The sequence below is a fragment of the Balaenoptera borealis genome (genome assembly GCF_965194805.1).
Source record: "Balaenoptera borealis genome assembly, chromosome: 12".
Taxonomy (NCBI): Eukaryota; Metazoa; Chordata; class Mammalia; order Artiodactyla; family Balaenopteridae; genus Balaenoptera; species Balaenoptera borealis.
The window spans coordinates 11502723-11525455 of NC_138869.1; the positions used below are offsets into that span (position 1 = coordinate 11502723).

The 22733-nt window shown below is 48.9% G+C and overlaps 2 protein-coding genes across 4 annotated transcripts in view; one reads left to right on the top strand and one right to left on the bottom strand.

Moving 5' to 3' along the window:
* Positions 1-16438, top strand: part of LHFPL4 (LHFPL tetraspan subfamily member 4) — a 31517-nt gene extending 15079 nt beyond the window's left edge. Inside the window, exons 3-5 of one of the 2 annotated variants that reach the window (XR_014232067.1) lie at positions 8960-9196; positions 12580-13831; positions 13864-16438. Coding sequence is in view for 1 of the 2 variants with exons in the window: in XM_082344440.1 (XP_082200566.1) it covers positions 8960-9196; positions 12580-12680 (338 nt within the window). In the remaining variant the exon portion in view is untranslated. Of the gene's footprint in view, positions 1-8959; positions 9197-12579 lie in introns of both variants that reach the window. The other variant, XM_082344440.1, reaches the window with a different exon arrangement.
* The window catches only part of SETD5 (SET domain containing 5), a 117681-nt gene that overhangs the window by 9635 nt on the left and 85313 nt on the right, over positions 1-22733 (bottom strand). The window contains exons 23-25 of one of the 2 annotated variants that reach the window (XR_014232056.1): positions 6456-6603; positions 3602-3711; positions 2894-2948 (exon numbers count right to left, since the gene is read on the bottom strand). Coding sequence is in view for 1 of the 2 variants with exons in the window: in XM_082344312.1 (XP_082200438.1) it covers positions 6472-6603 (132 nt within the window). In the remaining variant the exon portion in view is untranslated. The remainder of the gene's footprint in view (positions 1-2893; positions 2949-3601; positions 3712-6455; positions 6604-22733) is intronic. The other variant, XM_082344312.1, reaches the window with a different exon arrangement.

Sequence of the window (22733 nt, forward strand, 5' to 3'; positions counted from 1 at the left end):
TTTGGAAGGTTATACAATTTCTGACTCTAAGTTTCCTCCTCTATAAAATGGGGACTATAATGGTTAGTAACTAGCTCATGGGGCTGTTAAAGGATTGATTGAGAATGTGTGTACACACCCTGGCACAAAGGAAACCCAATTTGCCAAATAGCAGTTGTTATTAGCTGTCGTGTGAGTTTCGTCATAACCCTTTGGTTCCAACATTCCATGTTCTGTGCTACAAACCAGGGAGGAAAGGTTGAAAAGTGGGGAGAACTGGGAAATACACCTGGAAAAGCAGGGGAGCTCTGAAAGTTGGGCCTTGGAGTTTGGGGTCTTATTCTTAGGTTATGGGCAATTACTTACAGGCATGGGAATGACCAGGGCCAGATGTGGGTTTAGAAAGATGACTTGGGGACTTCCCTGGTGTTCCAGTGGTTAAGAATCCGCCTGCCAATGCAGGGGACATGGGTTGGAGCCCTGGTCTGGGACGATCCTACATGCCACGGAGCAACTAAGCCCATGTGCCACAACTACTGAGCCTGCGCTCTAGAGCCTGCGAGCCGCAACTACTGAGCCCACGTGCCACAACTACTGAAGCCTGCACGCCTAGAGCCCGTGCTCTGCAACAAGAGAAGCCACTGCAATGAGAAGCCCGCGCACCACAACCAAGAGTAGCCCCTGCTTGCCGCAACTAGAGAAAGCCTGTGAGCAGCAATGAAGATCCAGTGCAGCCAAAAATAAATAAATTTTAAAAAAAGAAAAGAAAGATGACTTGGGCAGTTGCTGCAGGGAAAGGACTGATGGAGGCCTGATGGGAGACCAGGAGCCTGGGGGGAAAGCAGTGGCAGTGGTCCAGGTGAGAGGGGCTGAGGCGGGGGGACGGGAGGAGGAGAAAACTGGAGACCTATTTAGGCGCCCAGGAGGTGTGTGTGTGTGGGGCGGGGTGAGGACAGGCAGGCCTTGCAGATGACCCAAGGTCCTCTCGTTGAACGATTTGGTCTTGGAATGACATTCCCAAAGGACACAGAAGGGAGATCCGCTCAGTCTGGGAAATGCTGAATTTGCGGTCCCTATGAGACCCACAGGGGGAGGGCTCTGACCAGCTGTTGGCTATTCTGGCCTCGAACCGAGGAAAGAGGTCTCAGCTGGAGATGTTAGATGTCAGTCTGAGTGTGGGTGAAATTGCCCGGGGAGAGCGTGTAGAGGGAAAGGAGGAGACAGCCTCGAAACACCAACCTTTAAGATGCAGGTGGAGGAGGAGCCAGAAAAGGCGGCTTGGAGAGAGGCGCCAGAGCAGCTGCTCAAATTAGCAACAGAGAAACTGAGAAGAACAGCCTTGAGAAAGGACGGCTGCCTGGAGGAGCCAGAGGGACAGGGAAGGGATGGAGCCACCTGGATGGGCCTGGGCCAGACTGGAGGAGTGAGACAGGATGCGGGGAGAGCGGCGGGAGGGTTCTGACCGAGCCCTTGAGATGAGCGTGGCAGAGCCGATCCAGGGTAGCGGGGGATGCAGCGGATTCAAAGGTTGTCAGGAGGCTGCCTGTGGGCTCCACACAGGCTGGGCCCAGGGGTGGTGGAGTAAATACTGTTCCCACATAATTACCACACAAAGCGATGGGTGTCCCATCTCTCCATAACGGCATCTGTGACAACGGATACAATTATGTGTGTTCCTAACAGTCCCCCTACTAAACAGTAGTCTCCTCAAGATCAGGAACCACCAGCCGGGGACTGAATGGCTTGGAGGAGGTGTCCCAGGGAGAGGGAACAGTGAGTGCCAAGCCCTCCAGGGGGGCTGAACTAGAAATGTTGTTAGGGTTAGGGTTAGAAGGGAGGCCCAGGGTGGCTGGAGTGTACGGATCGAGAGGCCGAATGGCTTGGGGGAAAGTGGGGTGAGCCTGTGGGTCACACGGGCCAGGACCGGGCATCAGGGTTTATCCTGAGCGTAGTGGGAAGCTTTTGAAGGGTGTTGAGCAAGGGAGTGGCACCACCTGCTTTTGGCGGCTCACTCTGGATGCTGAGTGGAGAACAGATGATGGGGCAAGGATGAGAGCAGAGAAGCTAGTTAGGAGGCCACTGCGGTCTTCCAGGAGGGAGATCATGGCAGCTTGGACAGATGGTGGCAGTGGAGATGGAGAAAAGAGGTCAGTCCGAGATATTTTTTGGAGGTCAAGCCAGTCGGCCTTGCAAGTGGACTGGATTGGGGGTGAGGGAAGTGGAGGAGTCAGGGTGTCCCCGTAATCTGGGTGCTGGATGGGGTGTAGGGAGCCCAGGCACGAGAGTCCCGTCCCCTCCAAGCTCCCCAGCTGATGGAAGCACTAAGATTGGGCCTGGATCTTCAAATCCAGCGGGCGGGGTTGACTGTTAGGAGAGGTCTGGTCTCCCTTGTACGATAAGCCCCTGCCCTGGGGGGCAGGACAGAGCTGGTGCGAGGGACGTGAGGACAACCTCCTTCTTAGGGTGTGTGTGTGGGGGGTGTCTCCCCACAGCCCCCTAGCGCACCGGGCCTGGGGAGGCTCTTCCTTGGAAAGCTGTGGTCGCGGTGCCACCGCAGGTCCTTCTCCGGGCTTCTCTCAGCCCCCAAATCAGCCTGGTTCTTTCTAGGAAAACCTTCCTAAATGTGAGGAAGGGACTCATAGAAGATACAGGATACGAGCAGCCATCCGTGCATTCTGTGCTATACTGCTTCTCTTTTTCACCTTTTCTAGGACTTTTACAGCTTTGTAAAATTATCGTTGTTCTTTGTACAAAAATTGGAGAATATAGATGACCAAGATTACACACATAATCTCACTCTCCCAGAAACAGTCAACTTAACTGTTGGTCTGCAGTCGTAACAGTATAGAGTACTGGTTATGAGCAGGCTCTGGAGCCAGACTGTCTGGGTCCAAATCCTGGTTCTGTAACTTACCAGCTGTGTGACCTTGGATAACTTGGATGACATCTCTGTGCCTCTGTGTCCTCAACTGTAAAAAGAAGATAATAATAGTACCTATTCCACAGAGTGTTGTGGGGATTAAATGAAGTAATGTGTGTAAAATACATAGCATAGTACCTGATGTGGTAAATTTTATATAACTATTTGCTATAACTATGTAAGTATTTCTTCCCAAAATGAAATTATATTGTACATTATTTTTCACATCCTTTTGAAACCTAACATATCATAAGTATTTTCTGTATCATTAAATCTTCCTCAGTATAGTTTAGTAGGGGAGTAGTATTCCATGGTATGAAAGAATATTCCCGTGTTGTTGGATAATTAGTTGCTTCTTTCTTTCCTTCCTTCTTTTATTATTTCTCCCTCTCCTCCTCCCTTGTTTTCCTCCTCTCTTCCTTCTTCTCTTTCTTGCAAATAAAGATGTGATAGACATCCTCATAGCTAAATCTTAGAGCAGATCCTTGAGCATTTTCTTAGAATAAATTCCTAGAAATTGGCAAGCTCAGTCAAAAGGGGTCTAGAGATTTTCAGTTATGTTTTTTTTGTGATTAATTCATTATTTCTGTGAGTTCCATTTGGCTTGTGCATTGCGATTCTTTGTTGCTTTAATTATTTCATTCCAAGTGAGTGAAAAAATCTCTGGCAATAGTCACTTATTAGTGGTCAACTCCCACATACCTTAAGGTTTCAGTAGGTAACTTATTCACGTGGTCCTGAATTCAAAAGGTGTAGCAGGTTAGCAGTGCAAGGTGTCCGTCCTGTCCTGTCCTTGGCTCCTCAATCCCCTCCTTAGAAGTAACCAGGGTTATCAGTGTATGTTATATAAATGGAATCACAGTTTTCCCCAATGTTATGACTCTAAGAGGCATCTAAGTTGTTGCACGTAGCTGCCATAACAAAATACCATAGACTGGGTGGCTTACATTTATTTTCTCATAGTTCAGGAAACTAGAATTCCAAGACCTAGAATTCCAGACCAGCATGGTCTGGCTCTGGTGAGAGTCCTCTTCTTGGCTTGCAGACGGCCACCTTCTTGCTGTGTCCTAAGGTGGCAGGTGCAGGGAGAGAGCAAGCTCTCTGGTATCTCTTCTTATAAGGGCACTAATCCCATCATGGGGCCCCACTCTCATGACCTCATCTAACCCTAATTATCTTCCCAAGGCCCCTCCCACAAATACTGTCACACTGGAGGTTACGGCTTCAAAATATGACTTTTGTGGGGACACAGTTCAGTCTATATCAAGCCTCTTTGGTGTCTGCTCAGGGACAGAAAGCCCTGGGGGACATCCAATCTGACCCCCTAGTAATGGGTAGCAGCTGGGGTGCATCAGGCATGGAGGGGACAGCTGAGCATAAACAAAGCCCTCCCTTTAGGAGTGATCGGCTCAGTGTATGTCCCTTGAGGATAGTGTAATGGTATCATAATGAAACTCTATTAAAATAGCTAAGCATAAAATGTATAATTAAAAAGCTTTGCATAAAGGCACATTTACACCACAAGCTTTAAAGGAAACAAACACCCACGTATATTGTATATTTTCTCTTAACTTCATCACTTTTTTAGTCTCATCCTGGGTTCATTCCCCAAACTCAAGTATTGTTTTTCCTTTTAACTTTCCTTTAGTTGCTTAATTATATTTTAAAAGTGTAAGAGGATTTCATGGCCAGACATCTAAGTGGCAAAGGACTGGACATAATAATATCATTTTTATCATAAAAGTAATATATGCAAATGTTAAACACTTTCCAACAGTACAGTAGGGCAGAGAATAAAAAGCAAGTGTCTGCCTCCTTTCCTCTTCCACCCCAGGCAGTGTTTCAGAGGTTCCCATCATTAAGTTGCTTCTGTATTCTTCCAGAAATGTTTATAGACATGCAAGCTTACGTATGTATATATGTGTATTCTTTGAAAAACCAATATTTTAAATTATGTTTTTTTAATTTTAGTTTAATTTACATGAATACATTCACTCCGTGAAAAGCTGAAGCATTACAAACAGGCTAAAGTCCCCACCCGCTCCCTGCCCAGAGGCCACCATTGTTATAAACTTAATTTCTATTTTTCCTGATCTTTTTGTGTGCATTTACATACACATCCATGAGGAAAATACGTCGTGTCATTTTCTGTGTTCCCTTTCCTCCCTCACTCCCTTCCTTCCTCTTTCTCTCTCTCTTTTTTTTTTTTTTTTTTGGTAAAATACACATAACGTAAAATTTACCATTTTACCCATTCTTAGATGTCCAGTTCTGTGCCATTAAGAACATTCACACTGTTGTGCAACCAGCCTCACCATCTGTCCTCACAACTCTTTTCACATGCAGAACTCTGTCCCTATTAAACACTAACTCCCCATGCCCCGCCCCCAGCCCCTGACAACCAGTATTCTACTTTCCGCCTCTAGGAATCTGACTGCTCTTGGTTCCTCATATAAGTGGAATCATACAATATTTGACCTTTTGTGACTGGCTCATATAATTTAGCATAATGTCCTCAAGATTCCTCCACGTTGTAGCATGTGTCAGAATTTCCTTCCTTTTTAAGGTGCTCTGAGATGGCTCAGATCATTTGAAGGTAAAAGTATCCAGCTAGAACCTAAGAACAATGTTTTGGTTTTACTATACTTATGTTTATAGTTGCCTTCTATCTATGGTCAATGATCCTGGTTTCCTTTTCTTTGATAGTGATATAAAGCTTACTTTTAAAGTAAATGCCTCTCAGTTGAAAAGTGAGTCTATGGAATTCCCTGGCGGTCCAGTGGTTGGGACTCGGAGCTTTTACTGCTGAGGGCCTGGGTTCAGTCCCTGGTTGGTTGGGGAACTAAGATCCCACAAGCCGCGTGGCACGGCCAAAAAAAAAGTGAGTCTATTCAAAGAGAAACATTAAGTAAAGACCTGTCTGGGTTTGAATACAGAACCCGCCACTTACTAGGTGTGTGACATGGATACGATACTACTTAGTTCCTCTGAGCCTCAGATTTGTTATAGGATTAAATGAGATCACGCATGTTAGGGGCTTCACACCCTGGCACATAGTTAAGCACCCAATACTATTTGTTATCGTTATCATATTATTAATAACAGTAATGTTATTAATCTTAAATTTGTCCAACACCTCCTGGCTGCTTGGGAAGTCAGTTGACTCTAGGGTGACTGGATATCGGTGCCCCATCCGAGGGCCCCTTCCCCTAGACCAGCGGTTCTCAACCAGGGACAACTTTGCCCCCAACGGGACATTTGACAGTGTCTTGAGACTTTTTTTTTTTTATTACTATGACTATGGGTGGTGGGTAGAGGCCAGGGGTGATGCTGTACATCCCACAATGCACCCCACTTACCCCACCCTGCACCCTGCACCTGTGTCTATGCCTTATAGCAGGTGGCTCTTCAGCCACCTCATTATTTCCATAAGAGACTTGAACTTGGACTCCAAAGACCTCAGCCGTGGTTTCCTCATCCAGCACATGGGGATGCTGAAGGCTGCCTTGTCTCTAGTTACTCCACCTCCTGATCGTTGAGCCTCTTGATCACCTACCTGGTCTGTGCTGTCCCTAGAGGTCTCTTCCTCTCCTGCCCCAGGTCTCAGGAAACCTGTCTGATTGGCTTTTCTCCACTTGCTTTACTTCTGGGTGTTTGTCGTTCCCAGAGCAGCCTCTGGGGCCCCATAGCCACCACCTAAAACACTGCAGAGTAAAGGAGGCAGAGAGAGTGAGTGAGAGATGGAGAGAGAGGTCCCACACGCCCCCCCACGCCTTCTCTGAGTGCCCTGTTATCCTGGGTCTCCTTCCCGTCGCTCCCTGACACGTATAAATATTCTATTTCTGTGTTGATTTGATTTGATTCGTCTCCACACACCTCCGCTCCTGAGGACAAGAAACCATGACTGGCAGTGTCCCCAGCACCCTGCACAGTGCCTGACACATAGAAGACACTCAGAATTTATTTGTAGAATATATGAAGGGAGAGGCAGAGAGAGGAAAGGGCAAGGGGATAGATAAAGAGAAGGAAGAGAAGCAAGAAAAGGCAGAGAGAAGAGGAGGGGTGTTGAATGAATGTCAAATGCTGAGATCTAAGGAGAAAAGGGAAGAGGGAGGGTCAAGACTGAGGATTGAGCCCTGTATAGACTAGCTGGAGAGAGAGGGGGAGGGGTGTGGAGAGAGGGGGAGGGGTGTGGAGAGAGGGGGAGGGGTGTGGAGAGAGAGGGGGAGGGGTGTGGAGAGAGAGGCAAAAAAAGATGAAAAGGGTGGAGAAGAGAAAGGAATGGAGACACACGACTAGAGAGACACGTAAGTGATGAGGCAGCGAGACAGAGAACGTGCAGGCGCAGAGCCCCGGGAGAAAACCTCTTTGAACGCTGAGCTTGCAGAGGGAGGAGGACCACCTGCAGGATACTGCCGCGGTTTCCATGGTGACGGGGATGCTCTGGGCAGGAGAGGAAACACTGTACCCGGGAGAGGAGAAGGAGGGACTGGGTGGGTTTTGCCCCTCCCAGGCGCTTTCCTCACCCCTGCCTCAAGCTGGAGATTCAGGGCTGAGGATGGGGAGGTGGGAGTGCAGCCCCCCTGCCCCCGACCCCTCAAAGGACCCTGCGGATGTGAAGGACTTAGGCGCCTCGTCTCCCACTCCTCCATCCCTGGCATTTGACCCTCCTCCCCTCTCCAGGGTCCTGGAGGGTCCTGAAAAGTGTTAGGGAAATATGGGAAGGTGGCTGGGTCAAGCCCTCTCCGTAGGCTCCTCCTCTCTTCCCACCCCATAATTGCTAGAGCGCCCCTGGGCTCCGTCCTGGGCCTTCTCTTCAGTTTCCATAACATCCAGTCCCAGGGATTTACATGCCCACAGCGCCCACATTTATATCTCCAGCCCTGATTTCTCCCTGAGTTTCCTTCTCCATTTGGGTATCTAAAGGGCATCTGCAAACTTGTTGAATTCTTTAACTCACCAAGCTCATTCTTGCCTCAGGGCTTTTTTGCATTTGCCCTTCCCTTTGCCACGAGCTCTTTTCCCCAGCCATTTATTAGAGGTGTCTTTCACTCGAGCTAGGAATTGTCTTGGAGAAGGTGAGCGCGTTGGAGAGGGGAGGAAGGCCTGCTCCAACATGTGTGTGTGTGTGTGTGTTTGTGTGTGTGAGATCACAGTGCTGTCAGGGGCGCCCTGTGTCAGTATAAGGAGCGCACCCTAGGGGAGTGCAGAAGGACTGTCCTGTTAGCAGGTCGGGGTGAGGCCAGAGGAGGCAGAACTCGAGGCAGGGAAGAGTCTGTGCCGTGGGGAGCACTTCCTCGTACGGTAGATGAGGGAAAGAGATGGCAAAGCCAGGTGTCCCCCTCCGCACCCTGGCAACGAGATGTGCCTCCTAGACAGTGGGCAGAACTGACTGCCACTCCCACTTTGTCATCACTGTCATCTAAAACCCAGGTTAAGCACCTGTGGGCCTGCCGGGGGGTCAAGGGCCCCTCTGCCCCAACCTGAGCCTTGTGGTGACGTCAGGTCTCAGACACAGTAACCCAGTCGCTGGCGGACTGTCAGGCACTAAAAAGGGCAACATAAAGCCAGTAGACATAATCAAAAACTCTCACTGCCAGGAGGGGAAGGTCACAGCTGGAGGTGGCCTACTGAGCCCGGAAAATGGCTCTCAATAAAAATTTGTTGAGTAAATGACAAAAATAAACAATAAAGAATGGTGAGGATGGGAGAGGGTAAGCATGGCCAAGATGCTAAAGGGAGCTGAAGGAGGTGACCCTGGTTTGCTATTTTCTCCTATTTCCAGGAAGGCTTCCTGGAGGAGGAGTTGATTTGATGGGGGCAGGCGATGGCATTGTGTTTTGAAAAGTTTCTGCTCCCCAAGGCATGAGGCCCTCCCAGGGTTTAGAGTTTCTGGATCCACAGGAGGTGGTTCACAAGCTCTTGGGTTGATGGGCGGTGCGGGGGGGCGGGTCCCAGCCTCAGGGGGCCTCCTGGTGGTCCTCAGGCTCTGGGAAGTAATCTTCCCCTTCTCTCTTCCTTCCTGACCCTGGCGGTGGGCTCGGTCTGGCGCCTCCTCAGCTCTGTGCCTTGTGCTGGGCTGCATGATCTTCCCCGACGGCTGGGATGCCGAGACGATCCGGGACATGTGCGGGGCCAAGACCGGGAAGTACTCCCTGGGGGACTGTTCGGTGCGCTGGGCGTACATCCTGGCCATCATCGGCATCCTCAACGCCCTCATCCTCTCCTTCCTTGCCTTCGTGCTGGGCAACCGGCAAACGGACCTGCTGCAGGAGGAGCTCAAGCAGGAGAACAAAGGTGAGCGGGCGCGCGCTTCCGGGTGGGCAGCTGGCGGTCGTGGGGTGCGGAGGTGGGTGAGGCCGGCCCCGCCAGGCGGGGCACCTTCAAAGTCAAGTGAAGCACAAGTTGGAAACCTTATAGAGAGGCCGACTGCCTGGGAGACAGTTGGAGGTTATCCCTCAAATCCGAACATTTGCACGCCTGACCCAGCAAACCCTCCCATGAATATAAACCCAGGAAAAATGTACATGAATGCTCTTGGCCGCAGTTTCAAAATAGCAAACACTAAAAACCACCTAAATGGCCATTGACAGGAGGATGGATAAATATATGGTGATACATTCACATCACAGAATTGTTTACAACTGTGGAAATGAATGAACGTGTTATATGTAACGGAATGAATGGATACATCCTGGAAACATAATATTGAGAGAGAGGGGAAAAAATAGAATTCCAGAAGATGACAGTGAGATAATTTTTTTGAGTTAACAAACTAAGTAACACTATGCTAAATACAGTTTAAATATATATATATATGGTAATATTGCATGTTTTTTAAAAAAGCAAAGAAATGATCAATACAAAAGGTATCATGGTGGTTCTCTGTAGCTGGGATGGAAGCAGGGAAGCAAGGACATGAGGTGGGGGACAGGTGGGTGTGTACAAACTATTGGCGAGTTAAGTACTTGCATGGTGAGCCCACAGATGTTTGGTGCAGTATGCTTTATACCTAGTATAGTACACAAACTTTCGTATGTATCAGGTAACATTAATACACAATAAAGAAAAAATTGACATCTAAGGCCAGAGTCTCAGGGATAACCACTGTTATCAGATGCTTATCTATGTATCTACGTATGTCCCTTTGTGAAATATATGGTAGTGTTACGTGCTAATATAGGAGAGGCATCCTGCAAAACAAATCCCTCCTCAGATTGCTTTTTGTGCTCAACTCTAGAGCACGTCTTAAAGATCTTTATCATTTTGTGGAGAACCATCTTGTCCTTTTTATCCAATGCCTAGCATTACATAAGACGAAGGAATTATAGTTTCTTAACTGTTCTCCTTGTAGGGGCTGTTAGGGAGGTTCCCAGGTTTTTACTATTACTGGCAATGCTACAATGACCACCTTTGTCTTTGCCTTCTGTTTTCTTGGTGTCTTTCCAGAAGTGGAATTGCGCACTCACAATTGTAATGCTAATTCCAGATTGCTCTCTAAAGGAAGGTCGGTCCTCTGACCCAGGGGCCCATGCTGCCCCTAGAGAAAGGGGAGACACCCCGTCTGTCTGGGTGCCCGTGTTCTGCCATGGGAAATCGGATTTCGTAGTCTCACCCTTCCTTGAGCTCTTAGCGTGTGCTGGGTGTATGTTCATCACTTTCCTTTAATTACATTCATCTCTTGGAGCCTCTTATCTGTAAAATGGGGATAACGATAGTGAGGGTTATTATCTCATTTGGCAGGAGTTACTCTAGTATTGTGGTGTGAATACCCTTGGACTGTGAAGGCAGGTTGTCTGTGTTGGAAGCAGGTTGAGCTAAGAAATGAATTCACCTCTTTGAGCCTCAGTTTCCTGCACTACCTAAAATGAGGGTGGTGAAAAAAAAAAAAAAGTAAGACTCACGTCCTTTTTATCCCCCGAGGATATTCAGAGACCTGATCTATGGAGTGGTCCATAGTCTCCATCCTCTTCCCAGTACAACTGGACTTGGATACAAACAGGCACACCAGATGACCGGAAGGACACCTGACCCAGTGCTAAGCACTGACACCCAGACTCTACCTGACTCACCCCACCTGAGCCCTGTCCAGGCTTGCACTGTCCCCCAGTCCCCACCATCTATGCACATTCCAGAACAACCCCTCAGAACTGTCGTCATAAGATGGGATAAGGGATGGGGAGAGGCGCTCCAGCTTCAGAACAACCCTTTCCTTTCATCCTCCTGAGAAACCTCCTAATCCAAGTCAGGTGTTTCACATCCTAGAGGCATCTATTGCCGACCCTTGTCGCAATCCATGTTCTCCATGAGGCCTCCCCCTCTGCCTCCCCATGGCAGGGAGGGCTCAGCCTCCAGTCTAACATGTCTTGGAGGTGACAGTGGAGTAAGAGAAAGAAGAAAAGAGCAGAATTTGTCTTATGAATCAGCACTCTCCCAGCTCTGGTTTATGTAAAAAGTTTCAGAGCACCAAATAATATTGAGGGTTTCACAGCCCATTTCAGGTAATGTTATGTTTGGTAAATTTAACACGTTTTACATGGAGGTTACCAACTGCTATATGAAGTGTTTCTTAAATTAGAAAAAAATTGTTTGCTAATACTTTCACAAAATATAAGTCAAGTCATTCTGCTCTACACCTCCAACTTCTGTAGTACTGTATGTCAATTATATCTCAATAAAACTGGAAGAAAAATAAGGGAAAAACAAAAAAACAAAAAACGAGGGTGGTGAGAACGGTACCACCTAACAGGGCTGTCCTGCAAGGAAGAAAGGTTGTGCCTCTAACGGGGGAGCGGTGAATGCTCAGTGAAAGCTGTCACTCCTCACAGCTCCCCATCAGGCAGGCATCATGACCACCATTTCATAAATGAGAAAGCCGAGGTCTGGAGAGGTCCAGTAACTTGCCCAAGGTTACCTAAGTGGTGGAGCCAGGATTTGAGGTCCAAGTCCAAAGGCCAGGCTCTTGCCTGCTGCCAGTCCCCTTTTCAGGGCCCTCCTGGGCTGCTAAGCTGTCCTTCTCTGAGGCTCCTGTCCCTGGAGACACTGGCACCTGGTGGTTGCTATGGTCTTGGTGTGAGGTCGGAGCCTGCCCTCTGGTGGCAGCTTCCAGAAGTGCAAGACTAAGACAGCCACGTGGCCTTTCCGAAGAGGTTTGGGGTTGTGACTGGTGTGAGGTTGGCCCACTCAGCGTCCTCTCCTTCCTCCCCGAAGCGCCCTAACAGCTCAGTGTTAAAAGTGACATAAGGGAGCCCCAGTTTGCCTTCCTTCAGCATCTGGGGATTTCCTTCCCTCACTGGGAGCTCAAGGTCAGTGAGCCTCACCATTCAGTTCTGAGCCAAAGACCTCTGGAAGAAAAGTAAGCTATATGTTGGTGTCATTTCCACTATTTACTATGTGCCAGACACTGTGCACAGCCCTCGGCTGGCATTATTTACATCTTTTTAACCCCTCAGAATCACTCTGTGAAGAAGTAGGCTATTATGTTCATTTTACAGATGAGGAAATCGGGGCTCAGAGAGGTTGAATGGCTGGCTCAAGGCCTTCCAGCTAGTCAGGGCTGGCTGCATTTCAGAACGTGGGCAGCCCACCCCTCTGCCCAGCTGTGCCCTGAGGAGTGGCTGACGGAGCCCCAGTGCCGGGCGGCCTCTGACTTTCTCCAATTCTCTCTCTCTCTCTCTTAGATTTTGTGGGCTCTACAGTAAGCTCTGTGTTGCGGCCAGGGGGTGATGTCTCTGGATGGGGAGTCCTCCCCTGTCCCGTCGCTCACTCACAGGGACCCTGAAGGCCGGGATCACAGCCCAGGAATTGACCTGCCCTCAGCTTGTCCTGTCTCCTGCCCTCTCATCCCTCCATTCACGCTCTGAGGGAAGACCCCGATCTTGGACTGACCTCACCTGCTACCTGCCTGCGAGCTCCGGGCTTTGAAGAGAGGCTGGGGCTGGGATGCAGCCTGAGGGAGGGGAGAGGCCCTGCAGAGCCTGGGAGGGTCTGGGTCTGCACCTCCCTCAACTGACCTAAGGGAGACGGCCCCCAGTCCCTGGCCTCCTCTTCCCCTCCAGCCTGGCCAGGGCCCTGCAGAGCCTTCAGGGGAAGGAGATGCCGTGGCTCCCCCACCAGGCTCCCTCAGTCTGGAGGGCTGCTGCCTGGCTCTATCCTTGCCTCCTCTGGTCCCCGCCTCCTGCAGAAACTTATCCAAGACACTGCTCCAGGGCAGCACACTGGACTCTTTCCTATCTTTTTTGTTTGGCCGATGATGGTTCCATCATCTCGTCACAGAGCTCCAGGCACCACCGGCCTCCCTGGGGCCTCTCTGCTCCTGCTCCAGCCTGGTCCCAGCTCTCCCAAAGGAGTCTGAGCTGCACCGAGGGAGAAAGCACAGGGCCTTCTGGTCAGATGCTGGCTGGGGCCCTGTCCACGCGGACTCTGAGCCAAGACAGGCAGGCTCTGGAGCAGCGCTTGGACTCCTGTCTTGATGGCGCTTGGCCTCTGCAGCTGGGGCTGGAAGTAGCTCTGGGGCTGGCCTGGCCTCCTCCCTGCTCGGATGGCTCACCAGTGACTGGACCCTTGACCCCGGCCTGTTTTGTACAGCATAGACTTCTTGGCCCTGTTGTCAGGGTTGGGGAGAGGCGCCCATGAGTAGGGAATTAGGGGATGCGTCGCCCCTCTGCCCCTTCTCGTGCTGTTGTCCCCCCACCCCCTTCTGCCAAGGGCAGAGACTGTCTTGCCTCTTTGATACTTTTCTGCATAACTTGAACTTGCAGGTCACCTCTGAACAGGGTACCCCCTGTCCCCATCCCCAGGCCTCGTAACCCTCTCCCCACCTCTTCCTCCTCCCTGCCCACCTCTCGCCTTGCGGTTTGCCCAGGGTCTGCAACCTGGTGGGCACGCTTGGAGCCGAGGCATGAGTGAGTGTGTGTGTGTGTGTGTGTGTGTGTGTGTGTGTGCGTGCGCGCGCGCGCGTGTAGGTGTGTGGGGGGCAGATGAAGAGTCTTCTCTCCCCCTCTCCTCCCACCGTGGGGACATCTCCCCTCCTGCAGGGAGCACAGGAAGGAGACTGCAGGTGTTTCTGACCTCCCCTCACTGCCTTGGGGACCCGGTGGTAGAGCCATCTGGCTTGGGGCTTGGACAGCCCCTTCCAGCCCCCATTTTGGCGGCCGGTTGGCTTCATCTCGTGTGCCTACTTCTGTCTCCAGGCACTGGCTGCCTGGCCTGTTGTGGAGGGGGGGCATGAGGCCCCTGCAGGCTCAGTGGGGAAGCGTGTGGTCTCCATGTCATGTGGGCCTCAGCCCGAGGGAGGAAAGCAGCGAGTGCCATGTATTTGCAGCCTTGTGTTCATTTCCATGGGACCTGGACCTGACAGAGTTTCCAAGACAGACCCTAGAAATCCTCTGCCTGAGTCCCCCATCTGGACCCTAACTGGAGTCACATGCTGGGGCCTGGGAGGGTTCCTGAAACCTGGAACTTACTAAGTCCTGCCCCCCGCCCTCTCTACTCCCTCCTCCTGGGCAGATACCTGCCCCTTGTGCTCTGGTCCCTGCACTGTGCTCCCCTCTCCCCTGCTCCCACCAGGGTCCCGTGCTGAGTGGGAGGGTGAGGGGAGCCTCGTGAAGGTGGGGAGTGGGGTGGCAGAAGTGAGTTCCTCCAAGATCCAAACCAAAGCCCAATGTTGGAGGGCATCAGGGGGAGGGACCAGGAGCAAGGGATTAGAAATGGGAGGAAGGGGACTTCCCTGGCGGGCCAGTGGTTAAGACTCCGCGCTTCCAATGCAGGGGGTGCGGGTTCCATCCCTGGTCGGGGAACTAAGATACCACATGCCACGTGGTGCGGCCATAAAAAAAAAAAAGAAATGGGGAGAAGACAGATGGGAGAAAGAGAAGAAGGAGGTGCAGAGACAGGGAGAGAAGGAGGGAGGGAGACCGAGCGATGGGGGGTGGGGTGGATTTAGAGGGTACAGAAGTGGAGAAAGTGATCAGAGAGGGAGGCGTGATGGATAGAGAACCTGGAGGTGGGAGGGGAGGTGGCCAGAGACGAGGAAGGAACAGGGATGGGAAGGAGGCAAAGGGAGAGGTGAGCTGCTGGAGGCCAGGTGCAGGGGGAGAAAGGAAGGGGAAGGAGAGGAGGATAGAGGGGACAGGACGCGGAGGAAAGGGGAGCAGCTGCTGCGTGCCCACTGTGCGAGGGGAGGGCCTACCACCCACGGGGGCCGCAGACCCTGTGGGCTGCTGGTGGGAAGGTTAGGACCCACCTCCTCAGGCGGAGGCGGGGCCCAGGCAGCCATGCCCCACCCCATCGGGGTAGAGGCGCCACATCAAGGGAACCGTCCAGGTGACTGCTGAGCAGGTTCGCGCCACTGGAGTGGGTTAGTGGTAGAGAAAGGGAGGGTGGTTCCCCTTGGGGTGGTTGGACAGTGATTCCCTGTTACCATCCACCCAGCCAGCTGCTGTGGGGCAGTGGGAGACGCACCCAGGAGCTTGGGGTTAGGAGGGGAGTGTTGGTGGGGCTGAAGGAACACCAGGGTGCCTTAGGGAAGGGAAAGAGGCTGGATTGGGTACCAAACCAAAGCCCTGTCCCTGAAGCTTTAGCAGAGGTGGGAGCAGAGCGGGAAACAGATGTTTCCACCAGAGACCCTAGGTGAGGCTGAAGTGTCGCCAAGCCAGGGCCCAGATGGCTCTCCGGGGCCAGGAAGCCATCACAGCAAGGATGTCTGTAGTTTGCTCTCACCCACGCCTGGCAACTTGGCTTTAGCCTTCGGGAGGAGGCTGAAGCAGAGATGGTCTGTTCCCAGATCGGTCTCTTGGTCCCTGAAAGACGCTGAGCTTTGAGCAGCCCACTGAGGCACTCCTCCCCCAGCCGTGCCTGGACCAGAGGGATCTGGCATCATCTGGTTTCCTTTGCCTGGTGTGGGACTATCTCAGGAGAGGCCAAGGCAGCTCCAACCTAGTGGGGGTTCAGAGCACTGCTTGCTCAAGTCCTTCCGGGTCTTGGGATGTGTAAACTTTCCTCTCTGGGGACCAGTACCCATGGAGGAAAACACCATGGGTAGGATCAAGATCTTTTTCAGGCCTGCTATAGCCAAGAAGTTGAGAGCTTTTAGACAAGGCTGTAGGGAAAAATTCTTTGGCCACCTTTTGAAGTTCCTACTTGGGCACAGGGGAATCACCCTTCTTCAGCTTCCAGTGTGAACTGAGAAAGGGAAACCCTCTCTCTGGAGAAGCTGGGACCTTCCCAGCACGAGAAACTTCCGCAGGCCCCTGCCTGGCTCAGGGCTAGCCTTCGGGTGGGACTGGAGTTTCCTGAGAAGGGAACAAGGGAGCCACAGTCCTCCCCTGAGCTCTGACCAGCAGAGGGCCTATGCTGTGTGTCATTAGGATAGCTTGGTGTTGTCTACACCCCGTTAGTAAGTTCCGTCTGAACGTGTCCTCGCCGTTCATCGTCCGATTTGGTAACACTGATTTCGGTCCTGACCCCTTCTGCTGCTGCTGGGTTTGAGCTTCAGTGCAGGTGGAATGACATTCAAATAAAGAAACACTTTATATCACCCATGCTAGCTTCTCCTTCTCTGAGTTGGCCCCCAGGGGATTAAGAGGGGCAAGATTCAACCTGACCCTTTGTACCAGCCGTGGCTGCGTATTAACAGACCTTATGTGGAGGTAGCCAGACCATGACTGACATGGAACCCAGCACCACTTTCAATCCTGGCTTTCATCCTCAAGGACACCTCATGGCCTGAAGTGGCTGCTTGGACTCGTCACTTTGAGCCGCATTTCATTTTAAAGAGACTTCTGGAGATCCCATAGGACTGAGTCACACTGCACACCTAACTGAAATGTAATCTGTTAACAAATAAAATTGGAGTTGTTTCCAAGGAGAAAGGAGAGAATAGCTGGCAGTCTCTGCCAGCTCCTGATGGCATGGGCTTGAAAACAAGGCTCCACCCTTTTCTGCCTGTGTGGCCTTGGGCAAGTCCTTTCACCTCTCTCTAAAGTTGTAAGGAACAAATGAGGGAATGCGTGTGAATTGCTTTGCAGTGTCTTGCACATAGTAACGTGCCCCATGTGGCAGCTACGCTGATTATAATTTTTGCACTTGGGAACTGAATCTTCATTCAACACATTTTGAGCACATAGTATCTGCTAAGAATTTAAAGAACAAAATCAGATTCTCCGTCTTAAGGGTCTGGTTGGGGAGATGAAATCTGCCTGGTGCAGGGTACTGTGGGTACCCCAGGTAGGGATACCTTGCATGGCTTTAGGTGGGGTGGGTAGAGCAGGGGATGGACAATTTTAACTGTAGGATGAACAGGAGGTAGGCAGGCAGGCAGGGGCGAGGAAAGCCATTCATGAAAGACAACGCAGCTTGGGGAAAAAGGCTGAGATGAGAAACCAAAATGAACCTGTGAAGAAATAAGAGCAATTTAGTAACCCTGAACTGTGAAGTGTGAGGTAGGGAGGGTCAGAGATTCATCTGGAGAGATCAGCAAAGGCCAGATGATGACTAAGCTCTGAGGCTGTGTACAGCAGTTCAGACCTAAGAGCAATGGGGAAGGATTTTAAGCAGGAAAAGGACACAATTAGATATACATTTCAGAAAGATCACTCTGGTTGTAGTGTTAGGGGGTTGAGTTAGACGGAGACAATTTTAAGAAAAAGGAAAGCAGAAGTCTGGCCTGAAGCAAGGTGGTGGCAGTGGTTTTGAGAGAGATAAGGAATTCAATATTTAGGAAATAGAAATTACACTTAGTAACTGACTGATTGTGGGGATAAGGGATACAGTGGCATCAAGGAGAGTTAAATTTTTTGCTTGGGGGGAAAAGAAAAACTTGCCAGTACAGCAGGGGAGCAAGATAATCAGTTCAATTTGAGACATGCATGTGGGACATCCTGGTGGACTGTTCAGGAGTCAGTTGACTTACATAGATTTGGGAGCTCAAGAGAAAGATTTGGGCCAGAAACACAAACGTGCAGGTAATGGCTGACATATGAAGTACAGATGAGCTTGTTCAGGGTGACTGTGTAGTGTGAAAAGAGCACGGGGCTGCAAAGTGCTGGAAAACAGCAATCAGAGGAATGGATGTCCAGAAGGAGAGTCAGAGCTATGACGAGAACCATGAGAATGTGGTGTTAGCGAAACCAAGGATTTATAATTCAAGGGGAAGTTCAACTGGTCAGATGGAGCAGAGAGGTCCAGAATTAGGGACTTAAAAATGTGTCTACTAGATTTGGGAACAAGGAAGCTACTGTTGGATTTGGTAAAAGCATGTTCAGAGGAGTGAGGTTAGAGCCAAAATGAGGTCTGTTCAGGAAGAGAATGGGAGGTGACTGAGTGAGGATCTCCTTCTGGAGAAGTGTGTATAAGAAGGGGAAATAAGTGACTGGAACTCTTTCAGGAAATATTAAGTACAGTGAACAAAGATCAGCATGTAATCTAGAGGAGGCTATGGAATCTCTTTTTCTTTAAACATGGAAGAGTTCTGAATGTTTGTAGGTCATGGCCGGTAAGAGTTTAAAGAAAAAGAGAGGATGACTAATGGAAGAGGCGAGGAAGCCTCTTTTTTGGGGTAAAGTACAAGATGTAGGGAGCTCTTGCCTGATGGCATTCAATTCTTCAGTGAAGCAGGAGGCAACACTGTCTACTGAAAGAAAAGGGAATGAGCAAGGGGTTTGAGAAGAATTATGAAAGTTTGGAACAGTTGCTAAAGGGGCTGTCCAAGGATAAAAAAGGATCAAGAAAAGGACTGATGGGTGACCATGAATTTGTGGTGACACCAACAGATGGGAGGGCAGGCACAGAAGGTAGACTATAGGCTGAAAGGTAGGTGCAAGGTAAGCCGAGTCAGAGAGCCACCAACAGATCTAGGCTGGGTATGGGAAAAGGAGAGCCTGCAATGGGGCAAACTGACGGAGGAAATGGAGAAATCAAGGCGCTAAAGTTTATGTGAAAAAGCTGGAAGGTTAGGAGATTGTAGCTAATTAGAAAGTTGGGTATTTGACCTGAATATTCTAATTCTTGTAAAAGACTTTGAGATGTGAGGCAACCTGGTTAGGATGTCCGCCCAAATGGTGAGGATAATGGCAGAAATTGGGGTGCAGAAGACAAGCCAAGTTGCTCCAAAGATCAAAGAATCAGAGAGAGAGGTTAGACGGTTAAGATGACAGCAGGAAGAGGGCTGAAAGCGCAGTAACTAATGCGTGAGCAGCAGAGGAAGCAGGGATTTTTAATCTGAGGGACAAGATATATTTTGTCTGGAAACATTTAGGGAGAGCCTCCACGCAACAGGATGTGAGAGAAGGAGCAGCCTCCACGTCAGAGGCTGCAAAGGAGGTGGCGTCCTAAGGAGTGAACCATATTCAGTCAAGGCCAACAGACAATATGGAGGAGGTAGGGGTTTGTCCGTCAAAGAAAAGAGCACTGCAGAGAAGCTGGGAGAGAAGGATGGTACGTCGTAAAAGTAGAGAGCGCTGGGAAGCCAGATGACATGGAGAACTGTCATTTTGGGAGGTGACTAAGGAGCATGAAATTGGTAGAACTCACCAGACTCCAAGTTTCCAATAGAGCTCTAGTTTGAAACCCCTTGCAAGTCCACTGAGGCAGAGCAGGACAGGTGACACCATCTGCTGGCACCCACACAGATCTGGAGGTTCGGGAAAGCTCATTTAGGTGCCGAAATTCAACCTGAGTGGGTTGGAGGCTTCTTCAGATTCATTTAGTCATTCAACAAAATATGTGTCAAATGCCTGTTCTGCTCGGGTACTGCCAGGCTCTAGAAATACACAAAGAGGCCAGACAGAGGCCCTGGGCTCAAATGACATTAGGCCACTTAGTAGCAGGGCTGTTTGCCTGTTTATTGTGGCTATGTAAGGTTTTGTTCTTTGTTTTGTTAGACATATTGCAGCATAAGACAAATGTACAGGCAGATGACCTATTAAACATAACCTTCTAACCATAACCAAAGAAAATCTTGCTAACCACCCCAGAAGCCTTTCAAGTGCTCCCAAACACTACCCCCCTTCCTTCCCTCCTAAGAGTAGCCACTGCCTGGCTTTTTATTGTAATCACTTTCCAACTTTTATAATTTTTTTCATCCAAGTGAGCATCTTTAAACAAAATAGTTTAGTTTTGACTATTCTTTATGTCAAAAAGAATTCTTTATGACTATTCTATATGTCTTTACCCACTTTGTTTCTTTTCATCCCTCCTTGCAAATTTGTTGAAGAAACTGGACCATTTGTTATGTAGCGTTCCACAGCTGGGATTTTGCTGGCTCCATTCTTGTGGTTTAGTTGAACAAGTTCCCTCTGTTCTCTGTATTTCCAGCAAATTGGATCTAGATGCTTATTCACATTCAAGTGTATGTTTGAACATTTTAATGACTGCTTTATAGTTGTTGTTGGTTTTTTATCAAGAGATACATAGTATCTAATTGCTTTTGTGTAATTACGGGTTGAAAAATAGTGATGCTCCAAATCTATCATTCTCTTATTTGTGGGAAAGCTTCTATAAAGGGAAACATCCTCATTTTCGATCTAGCCAGCTAGTGGTACAACTTGTATAGGAAAGGCAAGAATAATGCTGGAGTATTTCCCTTTATTTTCTAGTTTTCAAAAATAAGAGTTGGTTCCCTAACATCCTCCCAAGATGAACAATTATTGTTTTGGTACCATTATGAACTCATGGATTTAAACATGCTTGATTCTGTTACATTTATCATAATTAATGCTTAAAATGTTGTCGTTGGTGAGCAGAAGCCTCTTTAAATTGGTGTCTTTTTTTTTTTTTTTTAATATTTATTTATTTGGCTGCGCCAGGTCTTAGTTGTGGCACATGGGATCTTTAGTTGCAGCATGCAGACTCATTTGCGGCATGGGGACTCTAAGTTGGTTCTCAAGGACATTGGATTCATTTGCTTTCTCTCACATTAAAGCCCTCATATATAATACCACAAATATAACTACTAAAACCATATTATTTTCTGCTTATTTCTTTGTAGTTGCACTGTATTTACATTGCCTAGGTCACATGAACCAGCTGACACTGCAGTCTCACCTTATATTCCTCATTCATTCTTAGTTCTACACATAGCTAACTGCATATAATTAACTCACAACCACTTTCTGTTGCTGTTTCTTAAGACAGTTTGGTCATCCAAATCAGCTCAGTTTCTAACATATTCCTAAGAAAGAATTAACAGGAATAAAGTTCCCCAGGTTCTGGCATGAGGATGACAGTTTGCTGCTATTACATAGTTGGTATGAAACTTTTGGTTCATAGTCTCTTTGAGTATCTTAAATATATTATTCCATTCTCTTTTGCCATAAAGTGTGGCTGTCAAAAAACCTGACAGAGGGACTTCCCTGGTGGCACAGTGGTTAAGAATCCGTCTGCCAATGCAGGGGACACGAGTTTGATCCCTGGTCTGGGAAGATCCCACATGCCGCAGAGCAACTAAGCCCGTGCACCACAACTACTGAGCCCACGCGCCTGGAGCCCATGCTCTGCAACAAGAGAAGCCACAGCAATGAGAAGCCCATGCACCGCAACGAAGAGTAGCCCCCGCTCCCTGCAACTAGAGAAAGCCTGCGTGCAGCAATGAAGACCCAATGCAGCCATAAAACAAAACAAAACAAAACAAAACAAAACAAAACCTGACAGAGCTTAATTTTCCTTCCATTATAAATAACTTTTTAGGCCTAGATATCCAAGATTTTTTTCTTTTCTTTAAACTCCAACAATTTTAGAATGTCTGGATATTGGGTTTGAATTCTTGGTTGAATTTACAAGGTATGCATTATGTTCTTTCAGTTTGTGGTTTGAAATATTTCAGGAAAAGTTTTCTTGAATTATAACTTTTGGTATTTGTTCTGTTCTCTTGCTTTTTTTTGGTCTTTGGAAACACCTATTGACACATGTTGTCTTTTTTTGCCCGTCTTCGATATTTGCCACTTAAAAAAAAAGACTTTAAAAAAATTTATTTACTTATTTATTTTTGGCTGCGTTGAGTCTTTGTTGCTGCGTGCGGGCTTTCTCTAGTTGCGGTGAGCAGGGGCTACTCTTTGTTGCGGTGCGTGGGCTTCTCATTGTGGTGGCTTCTCTTGTTGCAGAGCACAAGCTCTAGGCGTGCAGGCTTCAGTAGTTGTGGCACGCAGGCTCAGTAGTTGTGGCTCACGGGCTCTAGAGGGCAGGCTCAGTAGTTGTGGTGCACAGGCTTAGTTGCTCCGTGGCATGTGGGATCTTCCCAGACCAGGGCTCGAACCCGTGTCCCCTGCATTGGCAGGCGGATTCTTAACCACTGCGCCACCAGGGAAGCCCGCAAATACAGTATTATTAACTCTAGTCAGCAGGCTGTATATTACATCCCTAGGACTTATTTACAACTCCAAGTTTGACCTTTTGACCACCTTCACCCATCTGGCCCACCTCCCAACCTCCACCTCTGGCAACCAACCACAAATCTGTTCTCTGTATCCATGAGTTCTTTTTTTTTTTTAAAGATTACCCATATAAGTGAGATCATATAGTATCTGTCTTTCTCTAAATTATTTCACTTAGCATAATGCCCTTAAGGAGCAACCATGTTGTTGCAAATGGCGGGATTTCATTTTTTGCTTATGGCTGTCATTGTAAATATACATTTTCTTTATCCATTCATCCATTTATGGACACATAGGATGTTTCCATATCTTGGCTACTGTAAGTAATGCTGCAGTGAACATGGGGGTGCAAATGTCTTTTTGAGTTAGTCTTTTTTTTTCAGGTAAATACCCAGAAGTGGGATTGCTGGATCGTATGGTAGTTCTATTTTTAATTCTCTGAGGAACCTCTGTACTGGTTTCCATGG